Below are 22,310 nucleotides of genomic sequence, written 5' to 3' on the forward strand. Positions count from 1 at the left end.
TAGAGCATCATCATCATCATCATAGAAATGTTCTTACACATCGAAACAACTTCCATTCAGGTAACAATCTATATCTAAAGGAAATGTAAATAATAGTTAAGTAGTACACTAAAATGTTTAACTCTCTTTTCTTTTTTGGGGGGTTGTTGGTCCATTTTTATATGTTTATGACCAGACAGATCCCGAGACCAGCTTGAGTCTCGAAGAAAGGATGATCTGATACTGTGACAACGGCACTGATATGTATAAAACCACACACACACCCTCACATTGTTGACAGGTGAACCACTGCACACCTGTTCACTGACACCAGATTTAACACTCCATACATTTTTATATATTTCTTTTAATTTAGGCGTTTACCATTCAATTTTTGACTGTCTCCAATCTAAGTGTAAATAATGCAGATCTTGTACAGTCAGTTCATAAGGTCGGGGTGCCCGTCCAGGGACCTTTACCGCACCTGCCTCAGGGAATTAGAGGAGTCTCAGAGTGGGTCAGGCCGGAACAATAACATTTCTCTGAAAAAACATCAAGACAGATGAGCTTCATGTCAGCAGTTCATTTGTTTAAGTATGTCTCTTCAACTGGCATAAATTTCATTGACACAATGATGCAGTCAAGACTTGTTTAATGCTTGTGGTATGAGACTTTGTTTTCTCTGCCAACTCAACATCCCTGTAACATGTTCCAGTCAGAGCCCGTCAACACCAGACCTACCTACAACTCTTGAGTAGTGACAAGGAAACAATACCTGAAACTAAAACCAGATAGTGTGCATCCAGTCATTCTCCTTAGGAGGAACTATTGGTGATTTTAATACACAAATGAAGCCTTTAGAGTGCTTTGAGATTAGACTACAACAAAAACACAGCATCTTGTTTTGATAAACACATACGTTTTATTGAATTTTTATTATTTTAGTAACGAAAAAATGCTTTCAGATATTATAAAAACAAGTTGTAAAAAAAAAACCCATTGTAAAAACACAAAGTTAAAAAAAAACAATATCAAAGTACATTTTTTTTTAGGTTTACTGAATTCACGCTCATTAAGATTAACTGATATGAACAAGTCTGCACTTAATATTGTATCGTACGACCGTCTTTAAATTCAGTTTTTCAAAAAACACTATCTCAAAATGAAATTATAATGTAATAATAACACATAAATGGCAGTCTTTGCACCAGCTGAAACATTTCAGTTTTAATACATTTCATCAAAAACATTATAGTTGTTTACCTGCACACTTCACTTTTTGATCAAATTACTGAAATTAAAATTAATTACTCAGTCTTAAAATGGACGGCATTCTCTGAAAATTATCCAAACTCACTCAGTTTGGACAAACAAGACAAGTATTATGATAAATATGAAAATATTTTAAAACAATTGCAAAATTTTATATTCTCTTCATTCAGTCAGATGATGTCAATTTACTGCAAGATAATTCATTACTAGCGTTTGAAAAACTGGCAACCTAGAAACGTGTTAAAACTGGTCAGATGACACAATAATGGCAGTAAATCTACTTGCTGGGAACTGTCATGGATATATTTGAACTCCAGTAGCAATACAAAATGCAACAAAAATTAAGTATTTACAGTCAAATGCAGGGCTTGTGATATCTCATTGTCACAGGGCCAATTTAAATCAATTTGTGGAGGCTGCAAATAAAAAACATTTTTGGCCGCCTGGTCCTAACAATACAACCTCTGTGTTACAGTGAAAGCTCTGTGTCTAACAGGTAAAGCACCGAGCAGATGGTCCAACTAGATCCACACTTAATGGCTAGCTTAATGGTTAGGCATGCAGAGCAAACAACAGCTCTCTTCTCAATGTGATAACCAAAGACAGCCTTCCCAGGAGCTTCGTCCAGGGCGATGGAGGGTGACTGATGAAAGGCAGCAAGTTTGTAGATATGATACACGCAAGCTGCTGCTTCAACCTCTCTGGATCATCAGGACAAAGCTAATTCTCTCTCTGCACACAAACTGTCACCCTCACCTTTACAAAGATCATCACTTCCAGCTGCAGAGAGAAGAAGAAACAACAGAGGTGTTAATGAGTGTTTGCAGACTCACTTCACCAGCCGTCAGCCAGTGATGCAACACATCCCGTATAAAGTCCATCAGTGGAGCAGCTTTGTAGTGTAGCCAGCTTCCTTTTGGCTCTGAACATAATGTGTTGGAGTGAACCCACTGAGCTTAAAGCTAACAGACCAGCAGAGACTTAGACCATCAAGTTTGTTACCTCTGCAGATTTCACTTAAATTCACAGTGGAAATAAACTGCTGAGTCATGAACACTTCTGTGATGCATTTACTGCTTTGACATTTAAACAACTTTTGTTACATTTTAACAAATTTTTCTTAAATATTACCTGACAAATAAATATGGAGGCTGACATTGAAGATATTTGGATGAAACAAATGACAGAAGAACAGATAGACAAATGTGATTACTTGACTTCGTCAGAGATTTTGGTCTCTATAAAGACCACATGGTTACTTAATACATGGTTCATGGTTCTCTGAAATAAGAGACAGTGATTTGCAGGCTTCAGTCAGACTGATCTCAGAGCTGTGGTGACAGTATGACCATTTAAAAATGAGAACCACTGTCTCTGTACATCTTGTAAGGCTGTCAGCTGTAAACCAGCTTTATTTACAACATCAGTCATCTCATCAACTTCAAATCAAGATCACAACAGGCCTCTGGCTGATCTGATTGACTGTGTCAGGAGTTCAGTTTTGTCCTCCATTTTGCCCCCGATCACCTCTCCTCCTGTGTCCCCTATCTTTGTCTGTGGCCACGCCCCTCACCAGTCCCAGCAGATGCAGCCACTCATCCCTGATCACCACCTGCAGGTGTGCTGCATCTCCCTGATCACCTCCCCAGACTATATGTAACCTGCCCCTGCACAACTCTGGTTGTCGGTTCATTGTTTTGTTAGCCACCCGTCCGTCTTCCGTCTGCTCCCCGTCAGCTCTCTGTCAGTCCTGTTCCTGTTCCCGTTCCTCCGGCCTCTGTGTCCCCTGCGGATATCCCGGTCAAAATCACCAGTCGGTGGAGTTGCCCTCCCGGCTTGGAGGATTGTTGACGCCGTCCCTTCCGCTGGTCTGCCGGCTGCCCTGTTACCCGTGTCCCCCTGGAGCTGTCGGTTGAGTTGCCCTCCCGACTGGACGTAAAGTGGACACGCTCGGTGCCACCTTTTGGTTTGTAGTTTTTGTTTGTTTATTTTTTGGACAATAAAGACAGTATTTTTGGAACTGATACCTCGAGTCTGTGTGCTTGCATTTGGGTCCTGGAAAAATACTCCACCTCATAACAGACTGACTCTTGTCTCCTTCTCTGATGAAAGCAGACACTGGGAAGGCTGAGGGTTTACGAGAAACACTGCTTTACTAACTGTGTGTGGCACTGAGAGCAACGTGGGCTAAATCTAATCCTCTACTGACCTCAGAGTCTCCAGTCGACAGTGTGGACTCTTGAGAAAATCACACAGCAGCTTCACTCCTGAATCCCGCAGGTTGTTGTCGCTCAGGTCCACATCTCTCAGATGGGACGGATTGGACTTCAGAGCTGAGGCCAGAGAAGCACAGCTGGTCTTTGACAAACTGCAGCCACTCAATCTGCAGGAAGAATACAAGTGGAAGTTTAGAAGACAAAATTCGTCCTTCAAATCATTCAGTGTTTCATAATCTGGAAAGAGCTGAAGAAGTTTTAGAAGTTTAGAAAATGGGAACTCCATAGAGCTGATCACAACACGATGCAGGTTAAAACAGTCAAAAAGGAAAAAGTTCAAAAAGCTCTCATTAATACTAATGACAACAAGCTGCAGCTTTAATGAAGACGTCGTGACTTCAGCTCTTTAACGCTGCCAGTGGCTCCATCTCTACAAACACAAGCAAAAACCAACTGACATTTTTTCACATTCTACTCAAAGATTGTAAAAACTCATCGGGATGAATTTTGGGGAAAAGTAAACAAAAGACATAAACAATACTTTCTCTAGAATACAGTAGTCATTAAAGCAAAAACATCTTCAAGTTTTAACAGTTCAGCAGTTTAAGCTTCAAAGAGCTCCTTAAAAGTGTTGGCCAAGCAAATACTGAAAATACTTGTTATTGTTTGATATTTGAAATGCGTTTACTTATTCAGCGTATTTAAATGTTAAATTGTAATTTGTTTAAAAGAAAAAAGGGTGAAACTAAGATGACACTCTAGTCTATCAGAGTTTCAGAGCGAGTTTTCCAGTGTAGCATGTTCTTCTTTGTTAAGGTTTTAATCTGTAACTGAAGAAAGAAGAAAACAGCGGAAGATTATCAGTATGGATCAATATTATATCAGCCTTATGTCTGCAGTTTAGTGTCACCACAACTTTTACATCATAGCATTCTGACCTCAGAGTCTCCAGTCGACAGGGTGGACTACGAAGAAAATCACACAGCTGCTTCACTCCTGAATCCTGCAGCTTGTTTCCACTCAGGTCCAAATGTCTCATATGGGACGGATTGGACCTCAGAGCTGAGATCAGATGAGCACAGCTGGTCTTTGACAGATCGCAGCGATACAATCTAAATGATAAAAACACGAGATAAAATCATTTATGATCCAATCGAATGTGTTCCAAGTTTTAAATGTGCAGCTCGGCACATGAGTTTTTCTTAGTCATTCAAATGTTATTGTCGTGGATCATCATACCAACGTCATCCTAATGTCAGCACAACATTAAGATGAACACAGATTAAGAACGTGCTGCTGACATCCATCAAATCTGTCATTACAGGATCAATACTGGATTGATACTTGGGACACCTACATCTGTAAATATGATAGTGTTTCTGTGTGTGTGTTCTGAAGGATAAATATTAGTGACCAGACATTATAGATCAAACATTAGAGATTTTATATATAAGTAAACTTTATTAGAAATGAGTTTTCGAGGATCTTCTGTTTAAGTCTAGCTGGTCTAGCTTTTCCAAATGTTTGGACAAGTCTACACAGATACGGAAATAATAATGGTAAAAAATTTGGAGAAATTGCATATTCTTCGATGAGAAACTAAATTTTTTCTTGAGGAAAGACCCACAAAACTCCCACCAGACAGATGCACCTACAGAAAACTCTCGATTTAGGACGGGAAAACCAAATATACGAAGAAAAGCACATTTAGATGGAAGCTCGGTTGGTAATCAAATACATAAAATCTACAATAGTTACAGACAGATAGTGGGCTGACCTCAGAGTCTCCAGTCTACATTGTGAAATCTCCAAAAAACCACACAGTTTTTCCACTCCTGAGTCCTTCACGCTGTTGTAGCTCAGATCCAGATCTCTCAGACAGGAAGGATTGGACTTCAGAGCAGAGACCAGAGAATCACAGCAGATAAACCTGCAGCCCTTCAAACTGAAAACAGAAAAAAAAAACATGCAAGTTAAGAAGAGAGAAGTTTGAAAAAAATGGAAGCTCCAAAAAGCTGAACCCAACACAACGCAGGCTGAAACTGGCAAACTAAATTTTTTCAAAAAACTTCTCAGAATTAAGCAACAGCTCATTTTTTCAAAGTAAGCGATGTAGTGTAACCAACAGGAGAACACTTATAAATGAAGGGATTTTTGTGACACTAAACTGTCTAAGAAATTAAGTTATGGAATACCCCCCCATGGGTGGTTGTTGATATGTATATATGTATTTGTTCAATAAATGTCAATAGTTGTTTTAAAGATAGATTTATTATGTTCTTTAAAAGTTTATTTTTCTAAATCTTTAGACACCATTTATTTTAGCTAGACAGGCTTTTCCCTGCTCATTACTCTGCACACATGTAGTATACTGTTTGTACATGTGCTTCAAGAGCCCCTCTGGTGCTGACAGCTACATACAAACTTTCCAGTAGGGAATTTTTTGCATGTACAAAACCTTTTTTGCACGTGATTGAATTTCTTTTTTCCACACAAAATTGCTGCACTTTGTACTGACTTGATCTACTGCTTGATCTGTGGTTAGTTTAAGATACACAAGTACAAAAAAAGACTCAACAACGAATGATTGTTTTTTTTTTAATCTGTTGATATCAAGATAAAAAATATCAAGGAAAATTATGATAGTCAGCGTGACATTGCTCCAACACCAGCTGTTTGCGATCTCGTTTCTTATCTGCACAGAAATAAAACTGTATCTCCATTCTTCATAACCTTGCTATTTAAGAAACAAACAAATGACAGCTTCAATCAGTGACCTGACCTCAGAGTCTCCAGTATGCAGTTTGGACTCTCCAGTCCAGCAGAGAGTTGCTCCACTCCTGAGTCCTTCAGGTTGTTGGAACTCATGTCCAGCTCTATCAGAAAAGAGGGTTTGGACTTCAGAGCTGAGGCCACGATTTCACAGTGAGTCGGTCTGAGTCCAGAGCTCGAGAGTCTGTCATGACACACATATTACAAAATGTTATGAAAAAAAAAGGACATTTTATATTCGCTTAATGCATTTGATGAAAAATATTATGCAGCACGCCACAAGGACTCAAGCCAGGTGCTGATTACGCCCGGCTGGGTCACCTGGTGTCTGATGATCTCCGACCTGAAACACCTGACCTCAGGTTTATCACTGATGGCGTGTCGCACCATCTGGTGATGTCTGACATTTTTTTTCTTCACGAGTGGTTCAGATAATCGTATCTGACTGAATTTGTATAATATTAATGTCGCCTTCATAACCCAAAGGAAGACAAGGAGACAAAAAACAGAATAACTGTTCTTTTTTTCTTTTTTTTACAGCTGTAAACATAGCTAACTAAAATACATCTATGTTTTCACAGCGTTTGAAACACCTCAAGAACATATGCAACAAGAATAGTGTTTGCAGCGGTACACTGTTTAAAGACTCATGAGAAAGTTATAGTGTGAATATCTAAAAAAAATAAAACAACCTTTCTGTCGTATAATCAGATCTGGACTCACCGAGCCTTTCTGCAGTTCCTCACAGCTGGGATCAGTCTCTGTCGTCCCTCCGATGTTGAGCTGTACTTCTCCAGGTCCAACTCATGCTGAACTTCCTCTGACATCTGCATGATGTAGGCCAGAGCCGAGCAGTGGATCTCAGAGAGTTTGGATTTGCTCTTCGACCTCAGGAACTCTTGGATTTCCTGATGTACTGAGAGGTAGTTCATCTCCATCAGACAGTGGAGGATATTAATGCTTCTGTCAGGAGAAAAGTAACACACATTCATGTTCTGCAGGTTGTTTATGGCGCTCTGGATCATTTCTGGACTGTTCTCTATCTGACCCAGCAGGCCTCCTATGAGCCTCTGGTTGGACTCAAGAGAGAGGCCATGAAGGAATCGCAGGAACAGGTCCAGGTGGCCATTTTTACTTTCCAGGCATTTCTCTGTGGCTCTCTTCAGGAAGTCATCCAGAAATATCTTACAGCTTGTGTTTTCAAAGGAATTTCCCCAAAAAGTCTGCAGCACCTCTGTGTTTGTGCTGGTGTAACAGTGGAGCATGTAGACTGCAGCCAGAAACTCCTGTATGCTCAGATGAACAAAGCAGTAGACTGTTTTCTGGAAGATCACACACTCTCTTTTGAAAATCTCTGTACAAACTCCTGAGTAGACCGAGGCCTCTGTGACATCCAGACCACACTGCTCCAGGTCTTCTTGGTAGAACATGATGTTTCCCTTCTCCAGATGTTCGAACGCCAGCCTCGCCAGCTTCAGGAGAACGTCCCTGTTGGCCTCCATCAGCTCCAGCGGACTCGTCTGGTGTCCCTCGTCATACTTGTGCTTCCTCCTCTTTGTCTGAACCAGCAGGAAGTGTGAGTACATGTCGGTCAGGGTCACGGGCAGCTCTCCTCCCTGCTGTGCAGTCAACATGTGCTCCAGAACTGTAGCAGTGATCCAACAGAAGACGGGGATTCCACACATGATGTGGAGGCTCTTTGATGTCTTGATGTGTGAGATGATTCTGCCATACAGCTCCTCATCACTGAACCTTCTCCTGAAGTACTCTTTCTTCTGGGCGTCAGTGAAGCCTCGTACCTCCGTTACCCTGTCGACACATGTAGGAGGGATCTGATTGGCTGCTGCAGGTCGGGAAGTTATCCAGACGAGAGCCGAGGGAAGCAGATTACCCTTGATGAGATTTGTCAGCAGCACGTTGACTGGACACATCTGTGTGACATCAGACACAACCTCACCGTTGTTGAAATCCAATGAGAGTCTGCTTTCATCCAGGCCGTCAAAGATGAACAGAAGTTTACAGAGAGCGAGCTGCTCTGCTGTGACCTTCTGTAATGTTGGATGGAAAACATGGAGCAGCTTGAGAACACTGTACTGCTCAGCCCTAATCAAGTTCAGCTCTCTGAACGAAAGCAGAATCACCACACTGACGTCTTGGTTTTCTAAGCCTGCTGCCCAGTCCAGAGTGAACTTCTGCACCGAGAAGGTTTTTCCAATGCCAGCGACGCCGTTTGTCAGAACAACTCTGATGTGCTGCTGCTGGTGGGGTAAAGCTTTGAAGATGCCGTGGCACCTGATAGGAGTGTCGTTGAGGGTTTTCATCCTGGAAGCAGCTTCAAGCTGCCCCACCTCATGTTGGGTATTAACCTCGTCACTCTGTCCCTCTGTGATGTAGAGCTCAGTGTAGATCCTGGTGAGGTGGGTTCTGCTTCCTGGTTCATCAGTTCCTTCAGTCACACATTCACATCTCCCCCTGAGACTGAGCTTGTGCTGATCTAAAACCTTCTGCAGATCAGCATCAGCTAGAACCAAGAAAAAAAAAGGTAGAGAGACTGACTAGTTTTCAATACCCAAACAAAAAATATAGGGATGAAAATATGGATTTGTTTAATGCAGCTAAACTTACCAGGACTTGTTCTGGACCTTTTCCCACAATGTGGACAGGGGTAGCCTCCCGATGAGGCAGACTGGTCCGAGTATGACGTGATGCATTGTTTACAGAACCAGTGTCCACAGCTGGTAGACACTAGATCCTTCCTGACATCCTGACACAAAGCACAGAGGGACCGCTGCTCTCTATAAACATAAAAGGAAACATTATTTTGACCAGTAAAAAACATAGTAAAAATCATACATTCAAAAGTTTAATACCAGCACTGTTTTTGAGAACATTTCTTAACAGGTCATAGTGTGAAAACAACAGCTTTGTTGTATGTTTGTAGTTTTGAGCACTTTGCAGTATCTTGCATTTTCAATTTCTTTGAGCACCAGTGTGTACATTTACTTTGTTGTATTTTACTTTCTGGAAATATTTTGTTGCACCAAAGACTACTTGGAGGATATTAGGTGAAAATGAAATGTGCAAGAGGCATCATTATACTTTTGATGATGACTCAATTTCTCATTCTGCCACATCTGAAAGGGATTCTACTGGGTTCAGATTTGGTTTCAGAAATTTTGGACAACATGCAGACATCCGTGGAAAAGTCTCCACTTGGTCAAGTGACAAAATTCACATCACATGGACACGTCAAGCCTTGCGGACACGCAGACGTGGAAAGCATGAACTGGCATTAACAGACAGAAAAGCATTTTTTCTTCCTGCGAAATTAATCACCCACGGGTCAATCTACAGCAGAAACAGTTTCTTACTTTGTTTCTGAGGCTGCTGGTTTATTACTGAAGAAAGGAGGATCATCCTTGGACCTGTTACTCTTCAGGGACTCACATGTGGATCCTGGAGACTTGGCTGCTGGTTTATTACTGAAGAAAGGAGGATCATCCTTGGACCTGTTACTCTTCAGGGACTCACAAGTGGATCCTGAAGACTTGGCTCCTGGTTTATTACTGAAGAAAGGAGGATCATCCTTGGACCTGTTACTCTTCAGGGACTCACAAGTGGATCCTGAAGACTTGGCTCCTGGTTTATTACTGAAGAAAGGAGGATCATCCTTGGACCTGTTACTCTTCAGGGACTCACATGTGGATCCTGAAGACTTGGCTGCTGGTTTATTACTGAAGAAAGGAGGATCATCCCTGGACCTGTTACTCTTCAGGGACTCACATGTGGATCCTGGAGACTGGGGTCTGTCCTTCACCTCCTCCAAATCATTCATCTTTACACAGGCTATGATCAAAAAGCACAGGAATCATGAATCATGGCAGAAAAGGAAGTACAACACACAGACATGTTTTTTTTTTCTCATGGTGACCCCTCAGATTCTGCAACGCTAACATGCTATCTAAGATCACATACAGGGCCCACATGATGCCGGCTTTAATACAACAAAAAACAATATCTTAGTTTGATAAACAGCAGTTATCATTTTTATTTTATGACTTTAATATCTGCCTGTATAATTACCTCATTAGACAAAAAGAAAAGAAAATTACAAATCAAAATTCTCTTTAAATAAAGTTAAAGACCGCATTTACCTTCATTAAAGTGGATATACATTCTGCAAGTAGCGGACATGTCAAAATACTACAGTAGTAATAAGGGTTAATGTTACAGCATCGAATTGGGATAGATAAAGTTAGAATAAGGGGTTAGGGAATATTATCTGGCAATGAACATTAATAAAAGTTTGTGTGTGTGCGTGACACAGAGCAGATGTTAGTAACATGCAGCTCAACAGGAGCGAATCCGTAAATAGCTCGCTGTTTGCTGGGCCTCTGACAACCACCACGAACAACCATAGTCGTGTGCTTTACTTTACGACAAATCGCCGCACTGCAGCCACCAAACATGATAAATCCGGCTATGACAAGAGCAACATAACACACTTTGAAGAAAGGAGCTTACCTCTACGTTTGATATCACCAAATGTGTGGATTTCCTCAAGCGTAAATCCCGTAACTGGAAGACAGAAACTGAAACTTGACTGCTGATTAGACAATTCAAAAAGGCGTGACGCAAGCAGCTGTAATACAATTCGTCCTGGTGAAAAAGACAAATGACGTCACCTTGGCCATTCATGTGTACGGGGCTCTCTCATACGATATCAACAATTGAATTTCAGATATTCGCAATGTGGATTATGTGTAGTAGATTATACAGAGCAATGTGTTTACTCCATAACATTACTGACAGATCGTTGGTGACATTGTGTCGGAAAATTTAACAGGTCGGATGTCAGACCAATCTTATATGGCTGGAAATGTACTCAGCTTTTACATGATTGTTACAGCAAAACTAGTTTTTAGTAAACTTTGAAGTCTTGTGTGACTCAGTTGATAGGCCTATTTGTGTATTGTAGGGCACTATAGAGTTCAAAGTTGTGACAGGACATTGTCCTTTGTTGGAGTTTTCCGGCATCTTTACTCCAAAGAAAACAATAAAAATCACTGATGTGTCTTTCATACAATTTATTTTCAAACCACTAGATGTCACTTTGCTGTGAAGTTTATAGACCACAGATCTTTTTTTCAGCACACAGAAAAAAAGCCCCAAAGCTTCATGATTACTTATCCACCCATTACCACAAGGGGAATAAAAAAATGTCCCCTTGTGGGATTAATAAAGTATCTATCTATCTATCTATCTATCTATCTATCTATCTATCTATCTATCTATCTATCTATCTATCTATCTATCTATCTATCTATCTATCTATCTATCTATCTATCTATCTATCTATCTATCTATCTATCTATCTATCTATCTATCTATCTATCTATCTATCTATCTATCTATCTATCTATCTATCTATCTATCTATCTATCTATCTATCTATCTATCTATCTATCTATCTATCTATCTATCTATCTATCTATCTATCTATCTATCTATCTATCTATCTATCTATCTATCTATCTATCTATCTATCTATCTATCTATCTATCTATCTATCTATCTATCTATCTATCTATCTATCTATCTATCTATCTATCTATCTATCTATCTATCTATGTCATGTCTTACGTTCTGTGAAATCTTTATTTAAAGTGTGACAGTTAATTTAGCATTTTGGAAACACGGCATAACACCAAATTTGCACTTGGACTGATCCCCCTGCACATTATTATTGATGATTATCTTTGTTATTACAGATTTTATTAGAGACCTTGTGTTAAATACATGGCTGCAACCAGTTGGGGTGTTTCACTTGAAATGAACAAAAAAAAAATTGGTGCTCTGTGTCACTTTCTCCAGCAGATGCCCTCATTGAGCTTCTGAAAATCTGTGTGCAAAGCTGTTCAGCTACTGGTGAGCCATGTGGTATATTTTAGTAAAGACAGAGACATTTCCATCTGTAGTTTGTGAAATCATTGAAGACAACTCAGTATTTTGTGCTGTTGTTGCTGATGTTTTGCTGCACTTGATTGCATTGCACAGGCTTTAAGCTGGTTTAAATTATAAAAGTAAATGTCTTTTTTCTTTATGCGCTTTGTGATCTGAATCTAGGCTATCACAACTGTCACAGGAAGTGAGCTCTTTCTGCACCTTCCATCACAACTGTTTTACTTTTTGAATGTGACCCTTGTGGCTCACGTCTTTCATGTTTTGTGCTCATTAGATTTCCAGGATTTAGAAAATGATTTTACCTCCTAAATTATAGCTGAAGAGCAGAGAGCAAAGCTGAAAAATACTAAGAATACTTAAAATACAAAGAGACAAGAAGAATAGAGAATAGTTTAGTGCAGCCTTTAAACTGTGCAAACTATATTTACCAGTCCCATAAATTATGAAACAAAGAGCAATCTTAATCATCATCTTTTTCATTATAAATGATAATATTTTCAGATGAAAACTTTAACCAAAGATTTATACATTTTGGCAGTTTGACGATGAAAGCATGACCATATATAAAGGTTGATGTAGCTCCCGGCTCCAAAAAATGAGGCCAATGCAGAAGTGTCTTAAATTGCAATACCACCAAGTGCAGCTAGAGGTTGACTCCAAAAAGTGTCTCATGAAATTCTCAGGCAATACAATTTGTATTATAATTATAATAATTATTATTAATTATATTTTTCATAAATATGTTTCCTGTATGTCATTTGCTAAATTAAATCTTCCAGATTAGTGTTCTGGCCATCCATCTGAAAACAATTCCTTCATTGATTATAAAATAATCAATGGGTGGGGGGGGGGCGTGTCTGTTTGATTGACAGGGCTGTGGTGCAGTCAGGTTGCAGCTATTGGTGGGCAGGACGTAGTATCGCCAGAGTTCCAATCAGATCAAGTCAGATCCACCGCTTGCTCCCTCCAAATTTTGCCCAAATATGGTCACTATGGGCTCCAAACCGCTTGGGACAAGTAAAATGGCGCTGGCCAAATTCCGAACTCGAGGCTTCATAACGGCCATTCACAAATCAATGGGTGATGTCACTGCTGGTTGTCGCTTTGGTGAAAGGCCGCTTCATTGAGTGATGTCCCAAAAGGATGTAGGATAGGACCGTCACATCAGTTATTAAAATATCTCAGGGAACTTAACACAACAACCCAACAAGCCAACAATTCCCACATGAGCGGGGGCTGGAAGAAAAACTCCCTTTTAACAGGAACAAAACATCCAACACTGGGAAAGAAAAAGTCCCCTTTAACAAGAACAAACCTCTGATGGAACCAGGCTCAAAGGTCAGGGTTCATCTGAAAATTTCGGGTCAGGTGTGGAGGGGAAGGAGGAGGATTACACATCAGAAGGTCTGAAATCACAGAATTACAATGATATTTGAAGAACAAAGATGAGAAACTAGCCCAAAAGCATGGGCAGAAACGATGGGCAACGGTAACGGGAATGGTAACGACAAGATTATGAATGAGTGATTTGACAGCATGGGAGTGCGGATTTGACAAAAGAAGCAGCAGGAAAAACTTACTCACAGATGAATGAAGATTAAACGTGAGAACACATCGTCCTTACTGAATTCCTATTTGAGTCATTTAGTATCTTTGGAAACTTGTGTTTGACTGTTAAGATTAATGTTGATAACATCCACTTTTAATGAGTGACACATGTAAAATCTACATTGCTACATCTAACATTTGTGTTACATCTTACCATATTCATCAAGTAAAGACATTTCTCTTCCTCAGTCTAGTCAATATTTTATTTTTAATAATATTCAGTAATACTCTCATTAATTATAACGTCCTTTGTCTCACAGCAGACTTGTAATACCAGGTAAATCACAGGTGTTACTGAGTACATTAATGGTTCTGTTCTGTTTATACTGTATGTCCCAGTGTGTCAGTGAGCCAGCATGCACAATACCAGAACCCTGAAACGGAAGCAGCTTACTGTAATTCAGCCGTCTTTCATTTGATTAATTACTTGTGCTGTTTTCAATGTTTTCAGTGACAAGCTTACTGGCTTTGAGACTTTTTTATTTTTTTATTTATTTATTTTGTATCATTATGGCTGTTGCTCATATGATCTTTTTTCAAACTGGGGAAACAGATTGAGTAACTTCCTGAAGATATATCTTAAACATAAAAACCTGATATCTTCAAGTGACATTTCACATGATAAAACAAGACCAAACAAGCTTTTGTAACTTCTCACTGTGATGTAAATGTGTGTGCAGCACTGCCAAGAAAACCACCTACACAAAATAGTTTATATTTTACTGAACACATTAGATTACTTGTGACAATACAGTTGGTTGGAGACCGTTTTAAAGTCCCTCAACCTGAAAAACAGCAGTCATAGTTCAGAATTTTTCAAGTAATTTCTCAACATTTAGACACCCTACAGCACTAGAGCCACAGGACAGTTTGGAACATAAACTGATAGACAGTTAGGAATGTAAGTAATATGATTTCATATGTGTGGCTGGGTAAAATGAGCAATGACAGTTTACAACCACACAAAGAGACTTGCAGTGCTGGGAGATTCATTCCAAATGTTTCTTTAGCTATGGGTCAGCATTAAAATGGTCTTGGTCCTGCCAAGATCATTGACCATAAGATCTTCTGAAGTATATATATGATGCATATTTTAGTCTATGTTTATATCATTTATGTATAAACAACCCCCCCCCCAAAAAAAATTCTAAATTGCATTATTTTACTGATTTTTGTACCTATAAGCTTCAGCTGCATCAAAAGAGCAAGTTATACGAAGAGAGTAGTTTACATTAACTTCAGAAATATAAATGATGCAGCACTGTACTGCTTGGCAATTTACTCATAGAAGACAGACCAACTTTTATGGCAGATTTACTTTTAGAAACACACGTCCAGTTATATGTCAGTCCATAAAAGGCAGGAGTGACAGCAAAAAAGACAGGGAGCACAATGCTGGCCTTGGCTTTTTTAAAGTCCAGTCTGGTCTAAAGTTCAGAAGTTGTTCAGTTGGCTGAGACTCAGGTTGATTTTGGCAGGCCAGCAGACTCTGTTGATCTAGCATGATGACAAAGATACAACATTAAACTCAAATTACAGCCTAGTAGCTGTATGCCTTTGCCAACCAGTCATGTTAGAGTTTCACAGCTATCCGTGCTCATTACATAAATATAGTAAAAACTTTGAAGAAATCCTTATGTGTTCACATGCTTGGTAATTGAGGCTACGTCAGATGAGCTGGGGCTGATATTCCATTAATTTCGCAGGCATGTCATAACAAACCAAAGTATTAACGATTTAAACTGCTTGTGGAACGAGATGGAAAGTTCACTGAGGCCGTTATGATTTATCTTCTAGGGACCATGAATATTAGCAAAGAAATTCATGGCAATCCGTCTAGAGATATTGAGATATTTGAGTCAGGATCAAAGTGGTGCACTGACCAACAAACTGACTAAAATAATTACTGAAAGGATTAAAAAGGGGCTTCCTGGTTGTTTTAATCGATTGTTAATATAAAATATTGATCATTAAAAAAAAAACAAGTAAAAAGATATATTATAACAGGTCTTATGTTTAATTTTAAACAGAAATGTTTTTTTCCCCCTTAGTATGTAGGTTGAAGTAAGAGATGATGCACATTTCCTCAGTTAAACTGTCCTTTTAAGATGCACGCACCAAAAATGTCCATGAAACGAAGGCCCCAACCACATTTTGCTTTCTTCTTCTATCCACTGTTCTCACGAGCTCATTGTAACCTCTGTGCTGAACAGTGCATGCGGTTCGATATGTGGGTCAATGAAAAGCTTACTCTCTCAGAAACATCACTGATTAACCCTAAATGACATAGTGGAGCCAGAGCTATACACTGTCATCAGGCCTAAAACTGCCCTTTACCACCTGCTGCTACACTCATTGCATCAGACTGTCATTAAAGTTAACTTAAATGTTACTTAAAGTTAAGTGTCTCAGTTAGTTCAAAGTGCTAAGTAAGCAGTTTACAGGAGGGAAGGGGGGTTGAAAATGAGTGAGAGACAAGGAATAGAGAGTAAAGAGGGAGACAGAATTTTGATGCCATAAATAGTCATATAGGTTTACAATCCCTATAAGTACAGCATGTCCTGAATGCTGTGACTTTATATTGCCTTTGCATTTTCTTGTTCTAAACCGTAGCTGACAGAAACCCACACTGGACACACAGAGTAGCAGGTCCCTGATCCAGTACAAACCAGGTTTTGTGAACTCTGAGATTTGCTGTAGCAGGCAGCCAAAAAAAGAACAGAAGCACAATTACATTAACCCGATTTTGTGCAGTAAAACGTTCCAGCAAACAGCCATTGGTAAAAACTCTCTGACTATGCTAGGGAAGGAAGAGGTGCTTGGAACTAAATGAAGGGAACAAAACTATGGAAACACAAATGTACACACAATTTGAATAAAATCCACCTGTTTTCTCAATAAAGGTGAAAGATACTTTTCTTTGCGCTTGACAGCTTCGGCTGAACATTGTTTTATTTTAGCATTATGTACTGTTGTTCTAGCTGTAGCTCTCTAATCACATTAACATAATTTCCAGTTGTAATCACGTTAACATCATTTCTAGTTGAGATAACTGGTTTTTTTGTGTAATATAGATCTCATTTAAAAGTGACCCAGGACACCCAAGCTGATACACTTTCACCTGTAACCTCTGATTGAACTGTGGCTATGCTCTCTGAATTGATTGACAAATGTTCAGTCCTGTTTTATTATAATTTAGACACATACACTGTTGACTTGCATGCGTGTACACCCACACACTTGATCTATGTATAAATTCATACTCATAACACAAAATGTAGGGAGACAACCGCCACACAAACAAACCCACACGTCCCATATCTACGGCACACACTTGCATGCACTTGGTAAGTATTAGCACGAACCCCTAACTGACTTTTGGATATTTGAAAAGAGGTCAACTTGTGGTCATGTCACTTTACTGATATGATAAAATATGATCAAAACACAGCCTCATAAATAATTTGATTTTACAGTTTTGTGTGATGGTTCACACGAAAAGAAACTAAGCCTATTTATTGTGATTATAATTATAATATATTTTTTGTAAAAAAATATCCTAAAATGTTACAGTGATAAATTGTTGACTATTTATTTGGTGACAAATAACGGAATATAATTTTATATGGTTCTAACAAAGCTGATGTGATTGTGTTTGAATTACTATGACATGTTTGATGATGAACTGAGAAGAGTTGTACACTTTGTCACAACAGGATGACAGAAAAGTTATAGTCTTTGCCTGTCCATATACAGACCCAAAACCTTTCAGCCTGTTTTATGGTCACAAATTAATACAGCAAACATGTGTGCAAAATATGACTAATGTACACATCCAGTAGTTCCAACATTGAGGTAAAATGTACTGTAAAGAGCTATAAAGCTGAGGAGAGATGCATATTCAAGTGGTAATTCTGTGTAGCTTCATCACTGCCAGCAACCACTTTCATTGTTTTAATGTTGTCATTTTATTAAATTTGTTGTTGTAAATAATCAGTTACAATGGCTCCAGGGGTTTCATGTGGACCTTTCTTGTAAACAAACAAAAGTTAGAATTCAGTGTTTGTCTCCAAAACGTATTGTGTGACAGTCATCATGGTGATTGTTTTTTTGTTTTTTTTTACATATTTTAAGGAAATTGATATTTTAAAAGAATGACAGATTGTCTTGCAAGAATATACACACTTCCCATAATGTTGCACTAGCTAAATTAATGAGTCATTCTTTGTCACTGTAACACTGTTATGAGGTGGGTGTTTTTCCAGGACCCAAATGCAAGCTCACAGACTCAAGGTTTCAAGTTCCAAAAATACTGTCTTTATTGTCCAAAAAAACCAAACAAAAAACTACAAACCAAAAGGTGGCACCGAGTGTGTCCACTTTACGTCCAGTCGGGAGGGCAACTCAACCGACAGCTCCAGGGGGACACGGGTAACAGGGCAGCCGGCAGACCAGCGGAAGGGACGGCGTCAACAATCTTCCAAGCCGGGAGGGCAACTCCACCGACTGGTGATTTTGACGGGGATATCCGCAGGAGACACAGAGGCCGGAGGAACGGGAACAGGAACAGGAACAGGAACAGGACTGACAGGGAGCTGACGGGGAGCAGGCGGAAGATGGACGGGTGGCTAACAAAAATGCACCGACAACCAGAGTTGTGCAGGGGCAGGGTACATATAGTCCGGGGAGGTGATCAGGGGCAAAACGGAGGACAAAACTGAACTCCTGACAAACACTCAATTAAAGTAAGTGTTAACCACAGATGAACGGTGATGGGCTGGATGGTTTCTGAGCATCTGTGAATAGCTATAGCTGTGCAACCAAACTACAAAGGTGGTAATCTTTACATTAAAAAGACCAGCAGACATGAATTTAACTTCTTGTAGGCATAATTGTCCACCAATCTCTGACATTTGACTCTTCCAGGAAAAAGTCTGTTAAATGCAAGATGTTTGATGGCTTTCTCGGATGTACTGCCTGTTTCAAATCCTGCCACATTTTAATGGGATTCAAATCTGGGCTTTTGTTTACTGACTATAGGCCATTCACATCATTTCCACTTTTTCAGTAATTCCTTGGGGGATTTGCTCGTGTGCCTAGGATCTAGGTTAAAGATCCACTTTCAGTTCAACTTTTAGATAGATTACATCACATTATCTTCAAGCACTCTTTGATGCAGGCTTCATAGTTGACTCAGTGACTTCACAGTTTGTATTGGGTTCTTCTCTTGAAAAGCTGGTTAGCGCCAAACCTGCCTACTGTTATTGTTACTGTTCCTGTGTACAACTTTTCCTTTAATCCCTCTGTCCCAACAAGAAAGAGTGGTCCTTGCTGATACTGGGAAACTATCGTTTTCTTCTGAAGTTCTTGTTGGACAGCAGAGGCTTTTTCCTGGCACATTTCTCATACATGTCAAATGTATGTAGCTAATCTCTATCTGATAGCAGATGCACACCCTTTGACACCAGCAGTTGCAAGAGTTACCTGTAGATTATTTGAAGTTGTTGGGGCAGCCAGTCCTGAACAAACTGACTGTCGCTTGAACTCTACACCATTTGTAGATGATATTTCTTCAGTGAAATGATTAAATCAGATAATTTGGAGATCTTTTTACATGTTTTGCCAGACTCACAGGCATCAACAACCTTTTTTCTGAATGCCTTAGAGAATTCTTTATATCTTATCATGATGAAACCAAACACTTCATTAGCAAAGAGAGCCCCAGAAACTGGATCCTATATATTTGAATAAGAGGTTCCACCTGTTGCTCTCTGAGGAGATTCTGATCTTTAACACCTGGAACCACAGATTATATTTTTGTGGATTTGAAGGTGTGAAATAGGAGTGAATACCTACTTTTTCCATTTGACCGATCTGTATTTTTAATATTTATTTATATTACAAAGGTGACAACAAAATATCAGTTTTAAATGTCGTTGGTTTAAGTCTATCACGGTTATCTGCCAGCACTGTTGCAAATACGACCTGATGTTTTTGTTTTGTTTTTTTCCTGACTGTATTTGCTTGTGCTTGTTATTTCCTTTCATTCTATATCACAGTCAAACTACTTATTTATCGCTCATATTCAGGTGAGTAACAATGGCAGCAACAAACAGCAAAAAAAAATGCATTTAACAAAGCCAAACTACATCAAAGACTTATTAAAAGTACCAAATTTGAAAAAAAAAAAAAAATTGTACAGCAATAAAGCTATAGGCTACACATTTCAGAATAAGATACTGACATGTACTGCTCCATATTAGGGACGATTATGTCATTTTCAGACACAGGAGTGAATTGCACTGTATGACAAATTTATATTTAAATAGGTTATAAAGAATGAGTTTAAATTTTGAACCGCAGTAAAATATTGACAGCCCACTAGCCCAGGTAGCAGGGCCAAGACGTGCCAAGTCGTGATGGAATACTTCCTATTACAGCTTCCCAGCAGGGCCAACCACAGCCAACCCATGCCGGTCCTAAATTCACACAAGACAAATAAGTCTGTACATGATCATCTTTCAGCACATTTTTTTTTTTGCCTCTTCCGAAACCTCTGTGGCTTTACGGTTATTTTCACTCCCTGTTTGTTGACTCACTGCAGCCTCCACGTACCTACTACCAATCAGCCGCATCAGAGCTGCTTCACACTAAAATCATTCCACTGGGGAACCGGTGGGATGCTTTCATTGTAAAAACACTTATTAGAAATGCAGTGTGTTCATCAGAGCAGACAGGCGCTTCATAACGGCTCAGGCGCTTTACCTAGTACAGTGAAGTGGAAAAACACAGCCAGCGCAGCTATTTATAGCAAAAACTTGTTAGTTCACAATCGTGGCTGATCTTAGATCCCTATCACAGAAAACGTCAAACCTTGGTTTTATCTATCAGTAGGCGATGTGATATGCTACATATCCAACTCTTGTGCTCCAAAGTTATATTTAGTGGCAACTCTAGATCCCGTCCATCAGATAGTTGACAAATCATTAAATGCATTTACATTCCAGACTCAAATAAAAATGAAATGCATGCAAGGAATCATACGTGAACCTGCAGAGTGACGCTGGTTTGTGTGCGTGTGTGCATGCCTGCACAAGTGTTTGTGTCCCAGTCTGTGTGTGTGACAGACGCATGCTTTCCCATGTCTGGTTGGAAGCGTGCATCTGGGGCAGAGAGTATTTACAGGAATTGGAGGAGAGTGAAGCAACACCAGCTGTACAACCTACTGCCAAGAAAATGATGAAGACATGTGCAAGTGTGTGTCTGTGTGTGTTTGTGTGTGTACATGCTCCATTTACACATATCCTTCACCCACAAGGCCCAAGCAGTATCTGATTGGGTGTTGTGAATTTCTGTGCACATTAGTACTGAAGCACAGCTGTTTTTAGTTACAATGAAGTGAACCATACAGTATATTCTGTCTGCTTTGTCTCACTAAACTGCATTTAAAAGATAATTTCCCAAACATCACATGTGTTAATGTATATACAAATACACATTGCCCACCATGATTTATATTGTACCGTGTGATGACAAACAAGAAAAGTGGATGATTTATCTGACATTTTAAATGGACAGGAGAGACACTCTGTAAAATATTAAGACCTGCCTTTTGCTCAATAATATCTTAACCCTTGTGTTGTCCTTGGGTCAAAATGACCCACAGCTGTGTTCAACCAAGTTCTATTTTATTTTCATATTTTTTTGGGATCATTGGTGACAAGGAGGCTACGAGGGTTTCTTTAAAGAATGATGACCAACGATCCCAAAAAAATATAAAAATATAGAAATAAAATAGAACTTGGTTGAACACAGTTGCGGGTCATTTTGACCCGAGGACAACACGAGGGTTAAACATTTCACTCATATACGAGTTGAGCTTTTCCTAAATTGTCAAAAATTTCTCACTTTTTCTTTTTTAGTTAGGTTTTAGGTTTGAGGACCAAGATATTTTCATGCTAGTTTTCTCTCAAATGCCACGGTTATTAAAAAAAATCATCAATGAGATAAGATAGAAATCTTAAATTTCACCACTACACTTGCTCTCTTGGTGCTCATACCGTCTCACTTGAGCAGTTAATTTACCCATGCATGACTGCTATTAGAACATGGCCCACATCCTTCCAAATGTGATGCATTGGACAGACTCAAAACTACTGATAAAACACTCACAGAGCAGCAGTACAGAGGGACTGAAAACATCAATAAACAAGGGGAAAAAAATATGAACTGTTTCTTTTCCCAGCCAACTAAGGTCCTTCCTTAAGAGTGGAGATTTTTTTGACATACTTGTGTGCACATGCTGGAGAGACACGTATGTATGCACCAAGTGTGCGTGTATGAGTACATGCGTGTCTGCTTGTGTTTGCATAGACATCTGTATATCTTTTTAAGTGTGGATATAGGTCTTTTGTGTTATTGATCTCGCCTGTGTGTCAGAGCGGACACTGTCTCCAATTGATCTCTTCCATCCTATTTCTCTTGTGTAAGAAAATCAAG

General features: G+C 39.4%; 1 protein-coding gene across 2 annotated transcripts; it reads right to left on the minus strand.

Annotated features, from left to right (window-relative positions):
* Positions 1-886: 886 nt before the first annotated feature.
* LOC138617819 (NLR family CARD domain-containing protein 3-like) lies at positions 887-10,827 on the minus strand. 2 transcript variants are annotated; one of them, XM_069693122.1, is made up of 9 exons: positions 10,764-10,827; positions 9,611-10,085; positions 8,865-9,034; positions 6,963-8,760; positions 6,250-6,423; positions 5,245-5,412; positions 4,406-4,579; positions 3,461-3,634; positions 887-2,031 (listed from the first exon to the last, which is right to left on the minus strand). In XM_069693122.1, exons 2-9 carry the CDS (start codon positions 10,072-10,074, stop codon positions 2,022-2,024), a joined length of 3,132 nt encoding a protein of 1,043 aa, XP_069549223.1. In that variant the 5' UTR covers positions 10,075-10,085; positions 10,764-10,827; the 3' UTR covers positions 887-2,021. The 2 variants fall into 2 exon arrangements, with proteins under 2 accessions (XP_069549223.1, XP_069549222.1); XM_069693121.1 differs by lacking the exon at positions 887-2,031 and having other exon boundaries at positions 3,445-3,634.
* Between the last annotated feature and the right edge of the window lie 11,483 nt (positions 10,828-22,310).

Source organism: Brachyistius frenatus, unplaced genomic scaffold, assembly GCF_029030835.1.
Source record: "Brachyistius frenatus isolate BFR_SWC_R1_liver_20210118 unplaced genomic scaffold, ASM2903083v1 Contig_14, whole genome shotgun sequence".
NCBI lineage: Eukaryota > Metazoa > Chordata > Actinopteri > Embiotocidae > Brachyistius > Brachyistius frenatus.

Coding starts and splice junctions, on each gene's coding strand:
- LOC138617819 (XM_069693121.1), bottom strand. CDS start 10,074: ATGAATGATTTGGAGGAGGTGAAGGACAGACCCCAGTCTCCAGGATCC. Junction 9,035..9,610: donor CCAGCAGCCTCAGAAACAAA/GTAAGAAACTGT, acceptor TTATGTTTATAG/AGAGCAGCGGTCCCTCTGTG. Junction 6,424..6,962: donor AGGAACTGCAGAAAGGCTCG/GTGAGTCCAGAT, acceptor GTGTCATGACAG/ACTCTCGAGCTCTGGACTCA.